The sequence below is a fragment of the Arvicanthis niloticus genome, chromosome 7 (assembly GCF_011762505.2).
Source record: "Arvicanthis niloticus isolate mArvNil1 chromosome 7, mArvNil1.pat.X, whole genome shotgun sequence".
NCBI classification, from domain to species: domain Eukaryota; kingdom Metazoa; phylum Chordata; class Mammalia; order Rodentia; family Muridae; genus Arvicanthis; species Arvicanthis niloticus.
This window is the reverse complement of record NC_047664.1, coordinates 9,287,250-9,310,203: the sequence shown is the minus strand read 5'-3', so window position 1 is coordinate 9,310,203 and position 22,954 is coordinate 9,287,250. Positions and strand designations below refer to the sequence as shown.

The following is a 22,954-nucleotide window of genomic DNA, read 5'->3' as shown; positions in this document are numbered from 1 at the left end:
AATGGGAAAATAGAAGAATTATACTTTAATTGAAATATATTCTTAAAAAGAAATTACCCTCCATATTTTGTTCCATTAACTCTGTACATCCTATTCTGACCAGAAATGCATTCTTTCCTATTCAAATTTTATTTGACCTTCAAATGTACCACTTCCATAAGAACTGCTATTCCCAAGGACCTAATTTGAACAAGCTTATGGATCTATGTTTTTTAATGTAATTCCAGGGGCTGGAGAGATGGCTAAGCAACTTAAAACATTTGTTTCTCTACAAAAGATCTGAGTTTGTTTCCCGGCATCCGCAAGAGGCAGCTCACAACCATTTGTAACTCCAGCTCCAGGGAATCAGATACCCTTGCCTATAACTCAACTGGTACCTGCACTCACATGCACACATGTGTCACCATAGTGACACATGCACACATAATTAAAATTTCAAAATTGATGATAAAAAAATCTTCAATTGCAAGAAAAAAATGGAAACTGATGGCTTAAGTTCAAAGCAGAATAGAGAAGCTAGAGTTAAAAGGAACAGAGCAATGCAGAATGAAAATTTAACCTTGGAGGGCTGGAGAAATCCACTGAGAACCCTGGCTGCTCTTGCAGAAGACCCATGTTCAGTTCCCAGCATATTCACAGTAGTTCACAAGAGCCTTTAGCTGCCTGTATTGAGGAAATTTCACACCTTCTTCTGGGTTCTGTGTACAGCAAGCACTACCTGATATGCATACATACATGCATGAAGGTTAACCACCCATACACAGAAATTTAAAATAAAAACAAATCTTTAAAGATGTCGTCTTGGGACAAAAGCTCTAGCTGTATTTCCCATAAATCTTTGTTCCTCTTTCCCTAAATGGTCCTCACCATGCTGTATCAGAGAACCAGACCTCATTCTTCCTTCTATCACAACACTGCAATTACTAGAGAAGGAGGTATTTCTAGAATAGGAAAGCAAGCAGCAATTCCTTCTATGAAAACTTACAGCTACTGTATGTTAATTGCTAGGTACATTACCTCTGAGGGGTTTTGGACTGAAAGACACGTATTACTTCCTGGCAAGATATATTTGTGTAATAGTGGCACAGATGATAGAGAAAAAAACAACCAATTTCTGCTGGGTTGTAACACCCACTGCAAGGGATAAAACACATTCCTGACACTGCTAAAATGGCCAAGAACTTGAGACTAGAGATGTTAGGTGCGTAGGAGAAAACTTACTACTATTATTCTGCTAAATAAATATAAAAATAAAATAGCTCCTAATGGCATATTGCTATATGCATAGATCAGAGCATCGTTCAACCTTCATCAGAGAAGCTTCTTCTTACAATGGATTGTAATTAACACAGAGACCCACAGCTTTACAATGTGCAGGAGTAAGAGAGTTTGGCATACTCCGTTCTAAGTGGGATGTTGTAATCAAACTTGTACCCTCAAGGCTCAGGGATCCAAGTGGAAGAGAGGGCAGAGGAATTTTAAGAGTCAGAGGTGATGGAGAGCTCCAAGGAAACAGCATCTTCTAGACACCGTATTTATGAATGCATAGAGACTGTGACAGCAAATCAAGACCTGCACAGGTTCAAGCCAGACAGAGTCTGAGGACTAAGAAGGGAAATGACCATAAAGTTCTACCCAAGGAGCTATTTGCAATTGACGCCTGCTGAGAATGAGAAAACCAGTTTTCTACAAAGGAGTGTCACTGGTATATCACCACTCCAGGGCAGGCCCCATGCCTAGGAGTTGTTGACAATACAAAACAAATTCTTTGTCTGTCTGTCTAGTTGTCTTCCTTCCTTCCTTCCTTCCTTCCTTCCTTCCTTCCTTCCTTCCTCCTTTCTCTTTCTTTCTTTCTTTCTTCTTCTGCTTCTGCTTCTTCATTGTTGTTGTTATTGTTGTTTATTTGTCGGTTGTGGTTTGATCTCTCTGTGGTGGGGGGAGCAGGGAGGGAGAGAAGAAGAAACATGGAATTGGATGGATTAGAGAAGTGGGAAGATATTGGAAAAGTTTGAAAAGGGGAAAGAATATGATCAAAATATATTGTATAAAAGAGACTTTAAATTTAAAAAGAAAATGTAAAAAGAACCCACAGCTGACCCCTCTATGACTATGCAGAAATGACAGAACAGCTTTTAAGATTCCTTTTTAATACAGTGCATTAAACTCAGAGCTTTTATATACTAGGCAAGGGCTCTACCACTGAACTACCCAAAAGCCTTTTAAATTTATTTCTCTAATGGGTATATCTAATTTCTTGACATTAACATAAATTATGAATTTGTGAATAAATTAAAATTTATTCATGGGCCTGGGTAATTTTAAAAGTCTTTATGTAGAACTGATTTTTAAATAGCTTTATTTAAAAATTAATCATTTAATTAATAATTTGAGGACAAGATTCACTAATTAATATTTACATAAAAATAGCATCAAAATGAGTTATAAAAATGGTTCTACCTAACAGAAGAAATTAAACACTTTTGAGTATTAATTTTGGAATCAATTCTGATTATTTTGGAAAAGGAAGAGTGCTCAGATGGAAAGATGGCAAGCTTCTGATGCCTTAACAATTTCTTGCCAGCTAAATGATTACGAAAACCAGAAACATGGAAAAATAGAAACATCTTGAACAAGCACATCATGCTAGTTCCACATGATTGTCCACCAAGGATCCCCAAAACAAATTGTCCTGAACACAAGAGACAATTTGATGCTGAGGACAGTTAGAAGACAAGTGTGTATAAAGGCATTCTTTTATACCTACATGTTTAAGTGTAGTGCAATCAAATAGAATATTTCCAGGGATTAAATTTTCTCGGCTAGGCAGCTGGACAGGACTATTTACCTCTCCTACATAGATTCACAATTGCCAGGCTACTAGAAGGAAACGAGAATTCTAAAAGCTGCTTTTGTTCTTAGGACTTTAACCAGGCTGGCCAAAAACTTTCAAATCCAGAATCCAGTTAAAATCATCCATATATGTGATCTGATTTTGCCTTTCAAACACCACAAGTCACCTGCAAATTACCCATGACATTTCTGGGTCCGTGAAGTCTGGACTCCTGGTTGACTAGAAAAAAATAAAAAGAAATAAAACTAAAAGCTACGTGTGTAAAGGGAAGAAACAGAAAAAAGGGTCAGAGAAAGTTACAGCACAGAGTGAATAATCATAAAGCCAGAAGACTTGGAGGAGCTTGAAGCTGATGAGAAAAAAAAAAAAAAAATCCCAGCGTAGGGGGAAGGAAGGATATGAAAGCCATCTGGAATCAGAGAGAGTAAGGAATCCAGGAGCCAACAGAAATCCAAGGACAGAAAGTATTGAAGATTGAAGGGAACAGGAAATTTATTGGAAACCCAGTTGTTTTTCCTTTTTTTATCCAACGCAATTCTATTCCAGACTGAATTCTACTCTCAACCTCAGGGAGGGCAGAAGGGAAGTCAAAATTCACAGTAGTCTCTCTCCAGCCTGCACACGCAGGAGCAGGAGCCAAGAGCTCAGGAAGGACACAGGAAAGGAACCTTGATGTGAGCACAGTTGGTAGCGCTGTGGCAGCAGCAGCAGCCAGCACAGAGCTTACCAAGAAGGGGCGGGGCGAAGGGAAAACAAAGACAGCCGGGAACCAACCCAAGTGCTGCTGAGTCAGAGCTTCCAGAAGACTCAATAAACTCTTCAAGTGAATCCTCTCATGGCTATAGTGGAAACAGGCCCTCAAACTGAACGTTCTGGAAGTAGAACTTCCTGAGTTCCCAAACCTAACTCTGCTATTCGCTAGCTGCCGGCTATGAGCAGCTTATTTAATCATTGTGTGCCATACCACCCATGAAATCTACAAAACAGACTACTGTGACGATTAAATAAGCAATCAGGAAGCACCTGGAACATACTTAGCATCCAACAGTGGTAGTTATAAAAAGTGCTTGAAACACGAAGTCCATACAAAATAATATGGTTTGATTAAAGATGAGGAGGATACGGAATTATTACACATTTTTTCTTTATAAAACACCAAGAAGCACATTCCCTAATAGGATAGAAACTAAAACACAGTCCAGAGTGTCTACTCTTGTTTCTGCATGTACATGCCAGGCATGCTCACTCACTCAGGGATCAAAGTGTGATCAGATTTAACCTAAAGTTATTTGAAAAGTCACAGTGTAAGAATGGAGAAACCATTTCCTGTGGGTGTACGGAGAAGTACTTAGAACACATTGAGAAAGTACGCTGGTTTACGAAAGTGGCATTAGTAGGCTCTTCTCTATGATCCATGACCTCACTAGCAACTGGTAGGCTGGGTAGGCTTAGAGTAGAGATGAATTCCTCCCTATTGAGTCCAATTAGACAGCTGTTGGCTATCCCTAAGATGTGTCACTATTGTACTCTTGGGGATAGCTTGGTGAACTGTCGTTCGTTTTGTGGTTCCCAGGTTTTACAATAGTTGAAAAGGACTACTGATTGCTTTTCTCCCTCGGCAGCTTGCATACACAGCACCCACAGACACCGTGAGAGCCAGTCCTCAGGGGTGAAGCTTTGAGGCCAGAGCCAGCTCAATTTCTGCAAGTTTTGTATTTAAAGTATGTGGTGTGATCTGTTTTTCCCATTTCCTTTTCATGTCACCTGTATCCGACTACCCTGATTCTAGCTCTCATCAAAGAAGCTTCTTTTTGCAGTCAGAGACAATTTCAGAAATCCACAACTGATCAAAATGCAGAGACTCCTGACCATGGGCCCATCTCCTATCAACACAATCATTATACCTATGGCTCAAGGAATATCACAAGATGGGGCAGAAAGATTTTAAGAGGCAGAGGACCAGGATGTGTGCTATAATACAGTGCCTTCCCAATATGACAGGGATTCTGTACTCATGTTATCTCAGAAATACAGTCCTCTAAATACGGCCATCGCTATGGCAATACCAGTTCTTGTGCCATGACAATACGAATGAGGGACATCAAAGCCTCAAACCTAGATGAAGAGCCACAGGCAATTAATGGCGAGAGAGAGAGAGAGAGACAGAGAGAGAGAAGAGAAGAGAAGAGAAGAGAAGAGAAGAGAAGAGAAGAGAAGAGAAGAGAAGAGAAGAGAAGAGAAGGAACTTCACCAGGAACAAGACACCCGATAGGTTATCCTATCCTAAGTGGTCAGCCATAAACATATATACATATGGGCTACATTTAATGTACTCATACTCAGTCAGTTTTATTTACATATATGTATATACACAGATTTACATGCAACAATAATTAAAGTGGAGGATGTCACAAATTTTAGAAAGATTCGGAAAGGCACAGGTGTTTTCGGGAGAAAAGGAGGGCTAGAAATGATATAGTACTCAAAAATGAAATGCTCAAAAATTTTTAATTAAAAAAACGTAATAATTCATTTTTCCTAAGAGATGATGGTTCAAACTCTCAGCGTTAAAAAAAAATGAAGCAACTTTTAAAGTAAGCAAATTCTTTATTTGAGATACATTTATTTTTCCAAACATTTATTTAAATATAAAATAATAAAGCACATGAACTTCATTAAAGAATTTTGGAGTGGTGAAGATGATACTTATGGCTGAAAATAGTCTCTCTAACAGGCAATTTAAACAAAATTAAATTCAAAATTAAATTCACCTAAAGATACTGAGTAATCAAAGTACTGGGTTTTAAGAGATATTTATATCAAAATAACAGAGAATATAAAAGTAGAAAAATTTGTTAGCATAGCACATATATGTGAAAAGAGATGTAATCATACACATATATCAAAAAAAGCAACCAGTAGTGTGATGAGAAAGACAGACAGACAGACAGACAGACAGACAGACAGACAGACAGACAGAGACAGACCTAGAATATATCAAGAGTGGAAATTTCAAAGTATAAATATATTTTAAAGTTGATCAATGAGCAATACATTGGCTGTATAATTTGACATTCTGGTGTGGGGCTGCACATTAGGATGAAAATAATAACAAAATGTATATTTTACAAAACTAGAAGAAATTATTTAAAAGGTTTTCATCATAAAGAAAAGATAAATGTTTGATATGTTTGTTTATACATGTGTTTAACCATTTTAGCACTATAAATTGTATCAAAACACCATATATAACCAGTAGTTTGGGATTAGGGCTCAATAAAGAGATAAGACTAGTAATATTTGTAGTAGCTGCCATTGTGTAAAAGGCTGCAGAATAGGAGTATGCATGAAGACAAAGAGCAAAAGGAGAACAACGAAGTAAACCAAGCGTCGTGTCAACTAAGAACCTGATTAGCTTAATGTACCATTGCCTAAAAGAATCCCTTCAGGAAAGGAGTAATAATACACAGACCCAACTATGTCTATAATTTTCTCTTACTGAGTCTAATGTACAGTCTGAAACTTAAGAGTCATAAAAGGAGGGCAAATACATGAACAAATTGAGTACAGATATGCATATTGAGATCAATATGGAATTCAAAGCAATCCATAAATATCTGTGATATAAATGTTCACAGTAAGACAATAGACAAACCCAAAAAATTAGCTTTAATAATCTCAAAGATATATTTTAATTCAAAATTCTAAAAGCTACAGTTAACATACTGCAGTTTCCCGAGGGAACGTTTTTTCCCTTTAAGTAGCTCTCTAAAGATCATCACATTTCTTTACATGAGAAAGGGAAGAACTACTTATCACTTATTGAAATGCAGGAGACTGTTTTTTATATTTTTTCCCAAAAACGGAAGTATCAAGATATATATATATATAGATAAGTACCAAACCTTGGCTTTGGAGGAAACCAAGAAGAGAATTACCGAGCTTTTTGTCTACAGCCTGTTGATCAAGATAGTGTAAAGACATCTTTATTGCCTTTAAAGATTTATATTTTTATTTTATGAAGATAGATCGATGATTAGGGGCTTGCACCTGTCCCAGTTTCATTCATGTTCCCCTGATAAAATATCCTGAAAAAAATAATTTAAGAGGAAAAATGGGTCGATTTAAGCTTACAACTCTGGGTGATAGTTCATCATAGCAGAGAAGCCCCTGTGACAAATGCTTGCATCACTATAGTCAACTGCAGAGGTAAACAAATGCATTCAGGCTACTCACTTCCTTGTGCTTAGCTGCATTTCCCCACTTAGGTCATCCAGGATTTCCTTTCTAAGAGATGGTGCTGCCCACAGCAAGCTGGGTCTTTCATATCAATTAATTATTTAAGACAATAGCCCACTTGCATACAAGCTAACCCAATGTAAGAAGTCCCTCATTAAGACTCTCTTCCCTGTAATTCTAAGCTATGTCAAGGTGATAATTGAAGCTAACAATCATATTGCCCTAGTATAAAGACCAGAGTTCAGATTCCCGGGACCAACATAAATGCCACGTGGCTAAGGAGGCACCTTTGTGATCCTAATACTCAGGAGGCAGAGATAGGAGATATCTAAAGCAAGCTAACTGGGAAAACTAGCAAATTTGGTAAGCTTTAGTTTTAAGTGAGAGACCCTGCCTCAATGTATAAGTTAGAGAAAGACCAAGAATGAATAACATTTGATGTTAACCTCTAGCCTCCAAACACTTGTACACACATATACATTGTCATAGGTATACACACACTCAAATACTTTGAGCACACACATTCACGCCATACATGCATACACATATAGGCACCCATAAAAATCATGAAACCTAAAATTATAGAATCCAACAAATTAGACTCACCCCAAGTTAGACAAAGTTGAAGAAGGAATCAGTACAAAGGAATAGAAGAAGGAAATATACATCCTGAATATGGAAAGGAAAGCATAATAAATACAGAAATGTGAAATCGCCACAAGTATTTATTTATTAGAATTGCTACACACCACTAACTAGACAAATGGAAACAGTCTCAATGGATGTGGTTGAGAGTCGAAAAGAGTGTCAAAGATAATTTACTATCAGACAAGAAGGAAGACAAATAGCTGTTATTGCTTGTTAAGCTTTCCCTTCTAACTACTGAGAAATCCACATTTTGCAGTGCTGTCATGCATTTAAACTATTTATTACTATTAATTTATTTAAATTCTTTGTGTGGTATGTGTTTATATTAATATTCACTTGTAGCTATAATATTACACACACACACACACACACACATGCTGAAAGAAGCAATCATCACCTGATCTAAAAACAGGCAAATGGAGACTTGTGCATGCTAGACTATCACTCTAATTATTTTGCATTCTCAACCCCTCTTTAACACTTCGTGAGATTATTTCACTGTGTCTCCCATTGTCTCACTAAGCTGCATCCTTCTCAGCCTCCCCAGTACCTGAGCCACCAGCTTGTTGTTCTCTTTTTAAGTGTTCTTAAAATTACATATATTTATTCGTTCATTTACATATACATATATATTTACTTGTTCATTTACTTAGTATCTGTGGGCTGTGTGTGTGTCTGTCTGTCTGTCCGTCTGTCTGTCTAGAGGTCAAAAGAAATTGGTTCTCTCCTTATACCAGCTGGGTCCCAGGACTGCTTGCAGCTGCCTTTACCCACTAAGCCATCTTACTAGCCTTCAGACCAGTAGGTTTTCAATGAAGAAGAGACTGAAGTGAATAGCCATGGTTGAAGAAAAGCAGTTTCCGCTACAAGACTGGAAATGGATAAATCAGTGGAAAACAAGAAAAAGGGGAAATATATGCATAAATATGCATTGACAGTGAGTGAATAAATACATTTCATTACCATCCCATGTGGAGAGTAAATGCATACAACCACAAGTACCAAAGACAAAAAATAATAAAAAAAAAAATAGGCAGTGGAGTTAAGTGTTGCAGCTTCAGTTTTAATAAGTTATAATGCCGATCATAATTATGTTTTAGCAAGTCAAGGTTAGATGTTGACATAGTTAACAACTAGGAACAAAATACAAACAGAATATAACTGACATGTTAATTCAGTGGGGAAATTAAAAATACAAACCAGAAAAAGAAAAAAAGAAGGAAGGAAAGGGAACAAGTTAACAAGGAACATACAAAATAAATAGAAAGCAGTGGGATTGTTTCTTTTTCTAAAAATTCATCTTCAGTCCTCTCAAGTTCCTTAGGGAGCATTCTAAAGCTATGTGGTCACCAATAAATGTATAAAGTTTACATTACCCTTTCACTAAATTTAAGCAGAAATATCATCTATAGAGTGTAAAATACGTTAGCACTAAACTTTACTAGTCTGATTGATTTAAGAGATTACTTCTAACTCATAAGAATATTTTATATTTCATACATACAGTGAAATTTCACAAAGGAGGCAGGCTAGTCTGTGTATAAAATCACTCAGTAAGATGCACAGGATGCTGTGATATGCTGGGTATGGGGAAATGGAGAAAAGAGAAACAGAACTTGTTTTCTGGCCTGTTATTATTTAGCACGGCATTCTTTCACATAAAGAAGTTTCTATCAATCCCAACTGCAATTACATTAGCTCCTAACACATCTCCTGGCCCTATATGTCATTTAGCTATTGAATTCTTCAACAAATAAATGGTAAAGTTCCATGTGGTTTATTTGCAGCATTCAAATTTCATTCACATGTTTTCTTGACCAGCAAATCCTACCTGGGGGCTATGTAATGGAAAGATGATTCCCAAACAGTAACAGTAACGACAACCAGTGGATGCTGGAACTAAGACAGGACTCAACAGATAGCCTGTCCTCGTTCTCATTACATTTGAACTCTTTTAACAATTATGTATTATATACTATAATGTGCTAATCGTTGTTTTAAGACTGTTTCCCAACTATGCGATGCTTGGCTTATTCTCTGCAAAGGTGAGCAGTCATTCATTCATCTGTTTAGAAAGTATGTACTTACCATCAAAACTAATCAGACATTTTGTTGGGTGAAGTAAATCCACTGATGGGTTGTTTTCTGGTCTTGTTGAGCTTAACATATGTCAGAGAGTTATATGCTAAATAATCGCCAAATAAATAGATAACCCATATTACATACAGTAATATGGTCACTCACTGTACAGTAAGCGCAGAAGAAAAGTCAATGGGAAGAGGTTGTGAGAAAGTAACATTTAAATTGAACACTGAAGATTGAATAGAAGCTGATTAATTGATTAATCTTCTAAGATGGATGAGAAAAGCCGAGAGAACATGGTTTATAGAGACCTCAAAGAAGGCCACTGTGGCCCAAAAAAAAAAAAAAAAAAATGTGAATAGCTTAAAATGAGATGGGTAAAGGACTACTGGGAGATTCAGAGACCCCATTTGTGGTTCTGTTTGTCTATTTCTAAAAACAATGGAATTCACAGGTGGTTGTGAAACAGGGTAAACTTTACTTGAAATACAGAATTTCTCAACTGTGTATGCAGAGGGCTGAAGAGGGAAAACAAATTAACAAGAGAAAGGCAGAGTCGCATCTTATGGAGGTCACATGAAGCTATTTGAAAACGGTAGTGCTAATGAGCTTGGGACATAGATACACTTGAAAGGATTTAAAGAATAACATTCCAGGCCTCTATAATGCTTTGAAAGTAACCGAATGGAGCCTTCTGTTTGGAGCTTGTGGGGTGAGCTGTAAGGAGATCGCAACAGAAAATCTTGAAGAAAGCCCACATTACTTAGTGTATTACTAAGGGTTTTGATTGTCATGATAAAACATCATGACCAAAATCAGCTTGAGGAGGGAGGGACTTATTTTAGCTTATACTTCCATATCCTAGTCTGTTACTGAAGGAAGTTTAGGGTAGAGATTAAGGCAGAGACCAGGAGTTAGAAACAAATGCAGAGACAACAAAGATCACTGCTGGCTGGCTTGATTTTTGTGGCTTACTCAGACTACTTTCTTGTAGCACCCAGGACCACCTGCTCAGGGGTAGCTCTGCCTAGAGTAAGCTGAGCCATTCCACATCAATCATAAATAAAAAAGATCAGGCCTAGAGTAAGCTGAGCCATTCCACATCAATCATAAATAAAAAAGATCAGGCTGATCTAGAGAATACGTTTTCTAAATTGAGGGTTCCTGTCCTTACATGACTTTCAGAATGTATAAAAATTAAGTATCTGGGAGGACTTCTGTGTGCAAACCAGGGATGGTTTTCCACAGAAAGCTAGGCAGCAGAGAGAGAAAGGGAGAACATGGATGCAAGTTGGAAATGTTGAGTATCAATTTCTGTTGAGATGTCCAAGTGCAGACAAAAGCTCAGAAGAGAGAAGAAAATATAAAACCAAGAACTGGGATACAAATAATAACCAGGACAATGAGAAGAGATAAGTTGTAGGACAGACCGGCATGATGATCCAGAGAGAAGCCACTTAGCCCAGCAAGGACGCAGGGAAAAGAGACCTGGACCAGATAAATGCTTTGTAAAATATAACTGAGGGAAGAATGGAAGTGTCACAGGCAGAAGAGCCGGCAGGTGTTAAGATGACTTAGGGAGCCTTCCAGAAAAGCACACGAGTCTGAAAACTGCATCCTTATATTGCCTCAGCAGTAATTCTGGGAGCTTTCATTTTCCCCATTTCTTCCTCTTAACAGGTGAAGCAGACGCCATCCCCTGGCATCCTCCTCTTCTTCACCATCCACAAATCAGAACACTGAGGCATACACACCACTCTAAGAATCACCCAAGCGATCAGGTCATGTGATTGCATCCTGAAAAGTAAATGTTAGGGTTTGTAAGACAAACTGACAATTCACTACAGAATTCTGACAGCATTACCAGGAAGTTCAAACCAGACTACATGGAAATCAGCCGTGAAATCATGGAAGGAGACTTCACCATTGTCACCATCAGGTTTGAGCAGAGGGTCCTGGTCAACCCTTCTGTGCCTTCTTATTAGAATTACTTGTAGAAAATACCGGATTCACTGTGGCCCTTACATGTGTGCATATTGTATGTTGTGATAGTCTTCACAGCCTCGTTACCCCACCCATCAGTTTTTTCCCCGATGCTTCTCATGTCTCTAACCCTCCTCTTTCTACTCTCATTATTTACTTCCCTTCCTTGGGCAACAGAATACAGGCAATATTGGTTGTTTGGGCTCTGGCTTATTTCCAGTCATCTACGTACAAATGACTTGATCTTATTCATCTCTCTAAATAATCAACCATTGAGTAATTATGCCATATCTTCTGTATTGTATCCATCCATCTGTTGATAGGCAGCGAGCCCATTCTAGGACTCAGCTCTTGCAAAAAGCTCCAGTCATACTTTAATTAATGGGTAGCAAGCTATGTATAAAACCACCCACAAATGGTAAGTCCTACTAGCAGATCAAAGGGTTCGATTTCACATGTGGGAACAGTGAACTGAGACCACACGATAAGAAGAATACGAATAGCCACTGTCGAAACTGTTGGTGTAATATCACATAGCAAAACTAAGCTAGCCCACTGAAATAAAAATTAATGGAAACAACACTGTTCACAAGGTGAACAGGCACCTAGAATTAAAAAGGTTAATACCTAAGGCCCCACAAAGGCCTGACTCTTAACAGGATTCAACATTTAGGTATCGATCATTACTGTCATTTCGTGTTATGTTTAAAGTTTAAGCTTTTCTGCGAAAAGGGAATTTCTTTATATACGTATGCTCACTTAACTGGCACATTTATCAATAGTACATGGAATCATAAATCCACAAACACTGAGTTAGCTATTGTCTTTACGCAGCTCTCAGGAAAATGCAGGAATAATTTTATTCTGTCATGGTTTTGTTCAAGTTTGCTTAACTTTTGTTAATGCAAAAACACTGTAGGGATAGTCAGTGCTCTAACATACCATGTGATTTTAACCGTAGTATGCCTTCCTAGTGTGCCCTGGCTTCAACCTCTTTCTACCGCACAAGGTGACATGTTTGTAGTCTGTTACACAAGGAAAAAAGTGAGAACAGAGGCACCACCCTTCCAAGAACACACACAGACAGGATCACTCCTGTAAACGGCCTGGGGTAGGGAAACTGCTAGGCAGGCAAGGATGAGCCTACTGTTCACAACAGAGAGGTTGCAAGGCTTTTCAGCTACAGCCCCACACACTGACAACAGAATGGGCCTCAGGCAGGGCCCTGGCTTACAGAGGTGACACAGACAAAGGGGATGAGGGTGAGGTTGATGGGGATGGGGACGCCCTAGGCCGCGAGAGGGTACCTGCGCCGGGTCCAGCGCCACTGCCACTGAGTCTCCGCTCCAGAGATGCTCGCGGAGAAGCTGCTGGTAGTTGAGGCAGTGCTTCGCAGCAGATGGTAGATTCCCCATGGCAGTAGCCTAGGTGCTGCGGGCGGTGCTGGGTCCCGCGGCCCGAGCCGGGTGGGAGCCGGGAGCGCGTCTCGCGGGTGCCCGGGTCCGAGCTGCACTGCGGCGGCGCGGTTCCTGGGCAACGCCCAGGCAGGGGTGCAACGGGCACCTTAGTCCCGCGCTGAGACCCAGATCCCGGGTGGGAACAATTAATTGAGACAGGGTGGCACTTTTTTTCCTCTCTCTCTCCCCATAGAACACGGAGCTCATTCTCTGCAGGTGCTCACCCACCGACCCCTCGCCTGAGTCAGAGCTCTGGGACAGAACCCAGGCCTCTGATGGGAAGAAGCACAGGGCTTTCTACAGACATTCTTTCTTTCCCAGCCACAAGCCTGTAGGGTTGGCACTATGAATCTGTTTGAGTTTATGTCTCCTGTCAAAACTATTTAAAATTGCTGAGGCGTTTTGCAGTATTAAAAAGCATAAATCCTAAATTAGGGGGGATATCAGAGATAAACAGCAGACCAAGAAGTTGTCAGTAAAGCCGATGGTGCAAGATAAATGTTGAAATGCTGAATTCTTTTTCGCTGTTTTACATGTATTGATTTTAATGGTTGTCTCCTTCCCCAGTCATATGGGAGTCAGGGCTGGGATTCGGCTGTCTGCTTCGGCCTCACCACAACCCCCTTTACCATCTCCCTGGGTATGAAGAACTGTTTCTTAAAAAGAAATTGGACAATAACTAAATCCCTAAAGGTTTTCCTTTCATTCAAACAAAAACAACCTGCCAGAAATTAGAATTAATTGTAAGTTAAATAAATTTCAATTTATATAATACTCATAAAGTATTTATAAATAATATAAATAAATGTATTTATATGTTTACACATAAATATATGTTGAATTTATATATTATATATAAATTATTAGATTCATATGGTATCCTTGGATCCAGACAACCTGTGCTTCATTCCACCTGCTTCAGAAGCACGCTTAGACTGCAGCACCCCAATGCTCTTCAGTGTGGAGTCTGTAGCTTGCAGCTAGTTATACACAATCATCAAGAATAAACTTGTGCAGGGTGCCTGCAGTCTCCTGGAGACCCAGGCAGGTGTCTGTGGCCAAGACGCTAGCTGGCTCTACTATTTCCACAGTAATAGGAATCAAGAGTGCACAGGTGCACACGCTTGCACGAGTATACAATGATTAACTTCTAAAACCTAATATGAACAGACTTTGAAGAGATTCATCATTTTTTGAGAATTTCATACAAGATATTTTGAACACATTCACTCTCTGTACCCTAAATCCTCCCAACCTCCTTCTGCATCCCTTCTAGCAAAGTTTAAGATATCTTTTGGCATTATCCTTTCCCCCATCAAGTCCAGTTCATGTTGCCCATCTAGTCTTTGGAAAGGGAACTGCCCTGGTAGGTACGCGCGTGCGCAGCTGACTCTCCCTCTCCGAGCAGCTATCACATACTAAGCTATTCGGCTACTGGCGGGATTTCATAGCCACTTTCCCCACTCTACCCCAGGGTTTTGTCTGGCTGGAGTTTGTGCTGGTCTTATACATGCTGTTAACAGTTGCTATGCGTTTGTCTTTGCAATTGCCCTGTGGTACCTGGAAAACATTATTTCCTAGATGTTATCCTTCACCTGGGGTTCTTCCTGTCTTAATCCTCTCTTCCCTGAGCCCTGGGGGGTTGGAGTGTGATATGTACGTCCCATTTAGAGTTGAGCACTGAACGATCTTATTTTCTGTATACAAGCCTAAAAAGATCTAGGTAGCACAGAGCTTTGAGGCACATGATGTAATTCTCTCTCCTCACTGGGTAGGTTAACTTGGAGTCCCAACTCTGAAGAGAATGCTCTGTGGTTACATGTGTGTACAGTTTTTTGGCATCCATGAAAGTGGCTCACAACCACTAGATCGTCTAACCCCAGGGAGATCTGACTTTTCTAGCATCTGGAAACCCCTGCTGACACACATATACACATGGGTTCTTCATTTTATTTTGTCTTTTCATTTAAGAAAACATAAAATAGATTTATTCAAGTTACAAATAATAACAAAAATAAAAATAAACTTGGATTTCAAACCAAGCGTCCTGGAGCATGGCTATAATTATATTGCTTAGGAAGCCACGGTAGAAAAATGACCATGAGGTTAAGGCCAGCCGAGGCTACACAGCTCATTCCAGGCCAGCTAGATCTACAGAGAAAGAGCCTGTGTCACACCACCAAGAATAAAACAGGCTCCGAAAGCTGGTAGAGATAACATCGCTAAGCAATCACATGGATGTTTAATGCCATATTTCAAACCTGAACTCTATTTTCTTTCTACCTTATGTGACTAAGCTATTTTTGTTTCAGCGTTCTAATAATTTAAATATAAAAGATATGAACACCTACTGGAAATTAAAACGAAGCAAATTTCCTCTTTCCTTTGTGATTTTATTGATTTTAGGTAATGTCTCAAAGTACCTGTCTTCTCTTGATTTCTAGCTGTCTTTTGAGAAATTTTCTTGACTCCCTTCTCTCATTAAGCCCTCCATCCAACCAACACCCAAGCTAATCTGCCAAAAGATATTTCAAAAATCTAGAAGGCACTGCTGACATTTGGCTCCTATTTTCCTGCCATTCATATTTAGAAGATTACAATGCAACTCAGTGGGAAAGATTTAAGAATTGAGTGTTAGATCACATTTGGTCAGGAATGCTTCACAAACCAAATGGTGCAAAGAGGGTTCTTTAGCCTCTGTTTTTCTTAACTATAGAAGGTGATTATAAAAGCTCCTAATAATTGCAAAATTCAAATGAACAATATATCGTGTTCAACATACAGTCTCCAGCACTTACTACTGACTACATCTGCAGTAACAGAATAGTTTAGTTTCAGTTTTCCAACCACAACGACATTGAAATTTTGAGTTTTGCAGTTCTTTGTTGTACAGGCTATTCTATACACGATATTTTTTTCTTTAATTTTTGTTTTATATTCACAGGTGTTTTGATTGCATGACCATTTCAGAGCATCAAGTGTGCAGCACCTGCAGAAGCCAGAGAAGAGTTGGAACACCTTCCCAACTGCGCATAAAAAGAATTGTAACAGAATCATTGGATGTACCCACTAAATATCAACTGACACACAACAATCACGACTCCCAGTAGAGAACATGAGCTGCTGATGTGGCTGCTGCTGAAGATGACATTGCTGAGCATTTATCATGGACCACATACAATTCTAAGGAATTTCTGTGAATGTTGTCAATTTCATTTTTCATTTTAAACAACCTAAGCATGGAGAATGTAAGCTGCTTGCAGCACAAAGCCATTAATAAGGAAGACAGAATTCAACTTCAGTAGTTTGACTTCAGTCATTGTCTTTGTGGTGGTGATGCTGCTTTGCTGAAATCACACGCACCCAAATATATGATCTTTGAAGCATAACTTCTTTCCCATTATCTCAAACATTCAATCATTAGATGACACTTATTACAAATGTCAAATCTCTTAATATAAGGTAACTGACTCCCCTTCCCTCTTCACAAGTTGTTCAAATTGCATCAGAAACCTGGGCAGAGATTTAAATCTCAGAGACTCAGAGAGACAAATGTACATTTGACCACTGAAGGCTTCCGTTCATCTCATTACTCTGAAATCATTATGAGAATATCAATAGGGTTTTATTATTTTTATTATCAATAGGTCAGAAGGAATCATTTACATTGTTTCTAAAATTCAGGATTTACTCCATCCCTCGACACTTAAATGTTTTGCTTAAATCTCTTCACAAATAGCATCAGGGGTACATGTGAAGGACAGTGATGGTGTTTGTTCTCTTAGCAGATGCAAGACTCTGAGTGCAGTACCCAGCACTCAGTCATCATTATCATCCAGCAAAAATTCAACTTCTTCTCCCACCTCTCTATCTTAGCTACATACGGTGTCTTCATATTTCTGCACATAATAAAAATACCAACTAGCATAAATAAAGGTTTTGCCCCTGCTTGGATTGCTATACCTTTAGGAAAATGTGATTTGTTTCCCCTTCTGATCTAAAATTGTGTTTTGAATAGTTACAGGCTGATGACAGAATGTTACAAAGAATACTACCTAAGTACAGAATTTTTAAATCTAATCTTACAATCTCTATTATTTGAAATGCATAGAATATTTTATTTACTTTCATGCTTCTAAGGAACTAGATGAGAAAAGTAACAATTATAGTAATCTATACTTAACTCATAATTATCCAATGATTTCCACATACTATGCATTAGCATAAAACTTTTTCATGTGCTAATTCATGCAATCTTAGTAACAGCCACTTCATATAGGCTTCTTTAATACAGCCATTTCGGATGTGGATACTGAGAGTTAAAAATCACCAACCAAAAGTGACCAAGTGCTCAACATATCTAAAGACTCAGCTGTCTACAAACCCAGTCAGAATGAAAGCAGCCATCTCTCTAGTGATGCAGCTGTCTGCAGACTCAGTCTTGACCAACGTGATAGAGCTAACTAATGATTCAGCTGTTGTACAGATTTCCCGTGACTAAAGTGATCCATCCATCCAGTGACTCAGTCTATAGTCATGACGTAAATGATAGATCCACCCAATTATTCACTTGTCTATAGACCCAGTTATTAGGCACCAAAGCTTTGCTGCTTGCAGCTTATGTAGACTACCCTTGTAATAGAGCAGAGGAATTACTACCTGATACCATCTCCCTCATCATTTGATAGACAGATTAATTAGAACATGTCTCTCACACACAGTAGGAAAAATATATTTATCCATTTAAACTATAACATCTATGAAATTCTTGGCAGCACTGGCTATGACACTTTATGAATAAATTAATTAATGTTTAAAATAATCCCAAAGCCAATAATTCTAAAATATCATTGATATGCTTAACTTTACTTGCCTCCTTCTTCTGTCATTAACTCAAGTACCTGCCCCATGCTTTTATTTTTCAAAAGATTTATCTATGCCAGGCAATGGTGGCACACACCTTTAATCCCAACTGGGGACACTGGGGAGTCAGAGGCAGGTGGATCTCTGTGAGTTCAGGGCCAGCCTGGTCTACAGAGTGAGTCCCAGGACAGCAAAAACTACATAGAGAAAGCCTGTCTCAAAAAGTGTGTGTGTGTGTGTGTGTGTGTGTGTGTGTGTGTGTGTGTGTGTGTTCATGTTCGAGTGTTTTGCCTGTACGGGCATAAGTGCACTATGTGTGTATGTACCTAGTACCTGCAGAGCCCAGAGGAAGGAGCACAATTCCTCAGAACTGGCCATGAGAGTGCAGGAAACTGAACTCTGCTCCTCTGAGAGAGCAGCAAGTGTGCTTAAACCACAAAACTGTATCTCCAGTCCTCTCCCCATCTCCATGCTGTTTCGTATTGCTTTGAACCAGAATGGAAAGATGGCCTTGAATCAGATGGAAAGATGGGAAGTGATAGAGACATGGGAAGGAAGAAATCCTTGACCTAGAAGTCTGGATAAAGCCTCTTGCCAAGTGACAAGAGTAATCATAATCCCAGCATAGTTAACATTTGCTCAAAGACTTTCTCTTTTCTCATCTCTAAGCCTGAAGTTTACCAAGAATCTTACTACCTGATTTACCTACCATAACTACTCAGTATAGTAAAAAGACTTGTCCAGAGATCATACAACATTGGTGGGTCTGAGTTCTAGCTTATCAGATTATAATCCCATCCAAGACCAACCCCCAAGGCCACACCATAATTTCATCTACCAAAAAGAAAGGAGAAATGGGTGGATTAAAGGTTTCTCAGAAACCCTCTGAGATATAATTTGAGAGCCACAATGTTTTGTAGGAATCACACTAAGGCACATAAAACCTGTATGGAAAGTAAGGCTGGTGAGATAATCTTTAGGTAAAGCATTGACAGAACAAGGGTGAGAACTAGAGTTCAGATACCTAAAAACTTACTTAAAAGCCAGATAGGCAAGGCAGCTGCCTATATCCCAGCACTCTGTGGGGCAAAGAAAGGTCTTCAGATCAAGCTGGCTAGCTAGCCTAGCCAAAATATGCTAGCTCCAGGTTCAGTGACATACCCCACCTCAGTAAATAAACTGAAAAATGATAGAAGAAGGTAGCCAACACAGACACACCAATGCATAGTGTCCCCTCATACTTTACACACACACAGAGACAGAGAGAGAGAAAGAGAGACAGAGACAGACAGACAGAGACAGATAGACAGACAGAGACAGAGACAGACAGAGAGAGATAGAGAATAGACTATAAATACCCATATCATATATACATTCTCACACCAAATTAAACATAACTATAGTAAATAAAAAGATTAAAAATTATCTTAATAAACTGTTACTATTCTCTGAATAGCTCATACCCATTCTATTTGATGTGCTTTTTCCCCCTTAATACCTTTCCATTTTTAATAAGCTCAAACTGTGCCTCACAATGCCTCCTCCTCACAGTCTCTCCTGCATCTAAGCCAAAGATCCTGTTTCAACTGAGTTGAGGTCCTTAAAAGATTTGGGAACTTCTCGGCTTCTGAGGGTGACAATGTGGAACTGTGCTTCTGTCTCTGGCTGTTGACAATCTGTGCCATTGAGACAATACGTCCCAATTCACCTGGTCCCTTCTTAGTTAATACCTTTCCTGTCCTGCTTAGAATTAACCAAACTTAACCAAAGAGATTTATTTAATAACCAAATAAAACAAAGAGGGTAAATAGATCCTCACACTGTGGTGCTTTCTAGCTTCTGTCCAGTCTCTTCCTGCAGTGTGTGAGGCATTTGTTCTGAGAATGGATTCTCAGTTTAGCACATGATTACATCTGCAAGATGACCCTGGCAAGCCTCTTCTTTGCTTGATTTCTTCCAGATGCAACATCTCCACTATCTCCCTTTCAAAGCCAGTGAGCAGAATGCCAGCTGACAAAATGAAATGTGTCTTGAGACAAGCAGCGAGGGAGTCCTAACTCTCTCTGATCTTGGGTGCTGATGGTGGAGGATAAACCAAGCTCATTACTCTGACAGTTCTTTGTTCTACTAGCTAGTCTGGCTCCTGATTGTCCAGTGACTTCTCTGAAGCTGAGTCAAGGAAATATTTTAAGTTATGTATACATAAACAACATGATAAAGGCTGTACAGTCCTGCCACACATGGGAGAGAAAAGTCAGCACTTGGGACACAAGAGGTTCTTTTGTGTTTTTTCCCCCATGCAATACTGCAAATATACAGTTTCTATTAACTTTATTTTTTCTCTGCTACTACATTTTATTTTGCAACAAAATCAGGAGATACAAAGTTCTTACTAAAGTATCAGCTATTAAGAAGACAATGCTTGAACACATGGAGGTACAGACCTGGAATATGTAACCAGAACCCATCTGTTAAACCTGACCCAGGTAAAAATGTATTTTAAATCAATCCTACCTAGTTACATTCCAAGAGTCACATTCCAAGCTTATTGTTGCTGCTGTCATTTGCATGGAAGAGTTAATTAGTCTGCTTCACCAGCGAGCAGGAAGTCCTTAGTAAGACATGTTTGTTACTTGGTCCTCACTGGTTTTCAGTAGAATCATGGCTTAGCCAATTATAACGAAAGTTGTTTTTCTAGGAATCTAGGAATCAAAGGAAGTCCGTTAAGCTTTTATTGCACCAGAGGAAAAGATCTGATTTTATTGAGAATGCTGCTATAAATTTGTTTTAAAGTTCCACATTGGAAATAAAATTATTTAATTGTTGCTGTATTGATACAAACAGAACTTTTTTGTAAAGCACAGAAGTGTAAGATAAACAAAACCCGTGTTAAAGAGTCTGTGAAGAAGACAAACCACTGCATGGGAAACGGATGGGACACACAAACAGCCCATTAATGTGAACAGGTTCAGGAAGTGCGTCTTCTAATTAGCACTGAAAGGCTAATAAGGAATAGTGAGGTATCTGAGAACAGCAGAGAATGTCTCAGTGAGCTGGGGTCTTAGAAACTTGATGGCTGCTGAAGCCATCTGCAACCCAGTGGCTTTCAGGTTCTCTTCTTCCAGAGCTCAAGAATGAAACTCAAAAGACTTAGAGGATGGGATTTAGAGAAAAGTCTATTATTAAAAATTTACACATCAGAGCTGAAGACGGGGATGAGAGAGCATCGTTTGTGTTGGGCATAGAGATAAACCACTTATGGCTAACAAGCAGCTGGTGGCAAAAGGTGGGGGAGGTGCTTCAGTGTAAGGAAGCTCAGGAGTTCTAGAAAAAGAGTAAACTCTGGCCAGAGCTGGGCTAGGACAGGGAAGTTGGCTCAGATATTTTGGTCATCCTGATAAAGCCTTAGAATCAGTGATCACAGGAGTGTTCACAGAATTTTGTTTATTGCCTCGCTTGTTCTTCGACTACTTGTGTTTATTGTCTTGCTTGTTCCTTGACTATTTGCATCTATTGTATTGCTAGTTCCTCAACCTAGAACTGACCTTAATACCTGCATGTAATTAAAATGGTATAAAAGCAAAAAGGAAGAGGAGGGATGTGATAGGGGGGTTCTAGGGAGGGGAAATTGGGAAAAGGGAAGGCATCTGAAATGTAAATAAATAAAATATCCAGGAAAAAAGGGGAAAAAGAAACAGAAGAGAGGAAAAAGGGAAAGCTGAATGTTTCTTAGGACTCAGAAATGTGGGTAGACCCTCCCTCAAAATCCTCATGTTGGCTTCTAGAGACTGCACTAAGGGCAAAGATTTGGGGAAGAAAAGACACATTATCCCTTACAGGCATAATTATTCCTCCTATCTCTTTAAACATGAACCCTTCCTGAGAGGTAGTTCTTCAGTGATTCTGACACAGGCGGATTACTTCTTATTGAAGAAGACAAAGGCACATCTGCACCCGTGGGAGATTCCACTCATCACTGTAATAATGTGGGCATGAAACCAAACTAGGAAACATATCACTTATCTATGATTGCTTTACAATGAACCAGTGTCAATAAATAAATAACAAAAAGCTTCAGCATAAGAACATGGTGCTCACTCCTCACTTGTGATCTTGAATCTGATTTTAGAGACTCTGAATTGGTGTCAGACTGACATGGTCTTCAATGCTCCTGCTGAGGGTTCCTTTGTAATATGATAATGTTTTGCTCAAAGAGGCTTGAAAAATAAAGAAACAATTAATATTTATCTTTATTACTTTAAGTGAATTTAAAATGATTAAATTTGAAATTATATGATTGGGATTTTGAGTGTTTAGAATATGGGGAAAGGTGTTTCAATAACCTTTTTTGTGGTTGTCTTATAAATGAGGATGAAATTAATTTTAATGGCAAAGCTTATACCCTCATGACCTTTCATTTAAAATTGTCAACAAAGTATGTCCTGTTAGTGTTCACACACACACACACAACACAACACATTGAACTGTTAACTACTGAAAGACACAACATGCTTAGTGAGTTCTGCCTGGAAATTTGTTTGAAAAGTAAAACTATTATGAAATAAAACACCGCACCTTAAAATGATTCATGCTGCTATTCTCACTCTGGTGGCTGAGGTAAGAGGCTTGCAAGGTCATTGCCAGCCTAGGTTGGGCTATCCATGGAGTTTCAAGTCAGCCTGAGACAGAGTTCTGATTTTGACATATAGTAACAGAAAGCTAACAGGATCTGACTATAGGTGTGCCTGAACTTTAGGCTGGATTTGAAATGCCTCCCCAACTCCAATAAGAACCCAGAATCCCTTGCTATGTGGCACCCAGAATCCCTTGC

General features: G+C 39.0%; 1 protein-coding gene across 1 annotated transcript in view; it reads right to left on the bottom strand.

Moving 5' to 3' along the window:
- Hmgcll1 (3-hydroxy-3-methylglutaryl-CoA lyase like 1) overlaps positions 1 to 13,325 on the bottom strand; it is a 119,314-nt gene extending 105,989 nt beyond the window's left edge. Inside the window, exon 1 of the mRNA XM_034508171.1 lies at positions 13,111 to 13,325. Within this exon, the coding sequence (XP_034364062.1) occupies positions 13,111 to 13,218 (108 nt within the window). The 5' untranslated portion in view covers positions 13,219 to 13,325. The remainder of the gene's footprint in view (positions 1 to 13,110) is intronic.
- Positions 13,326 to 22,954: the final 9,629 nt, after the last annotated feature.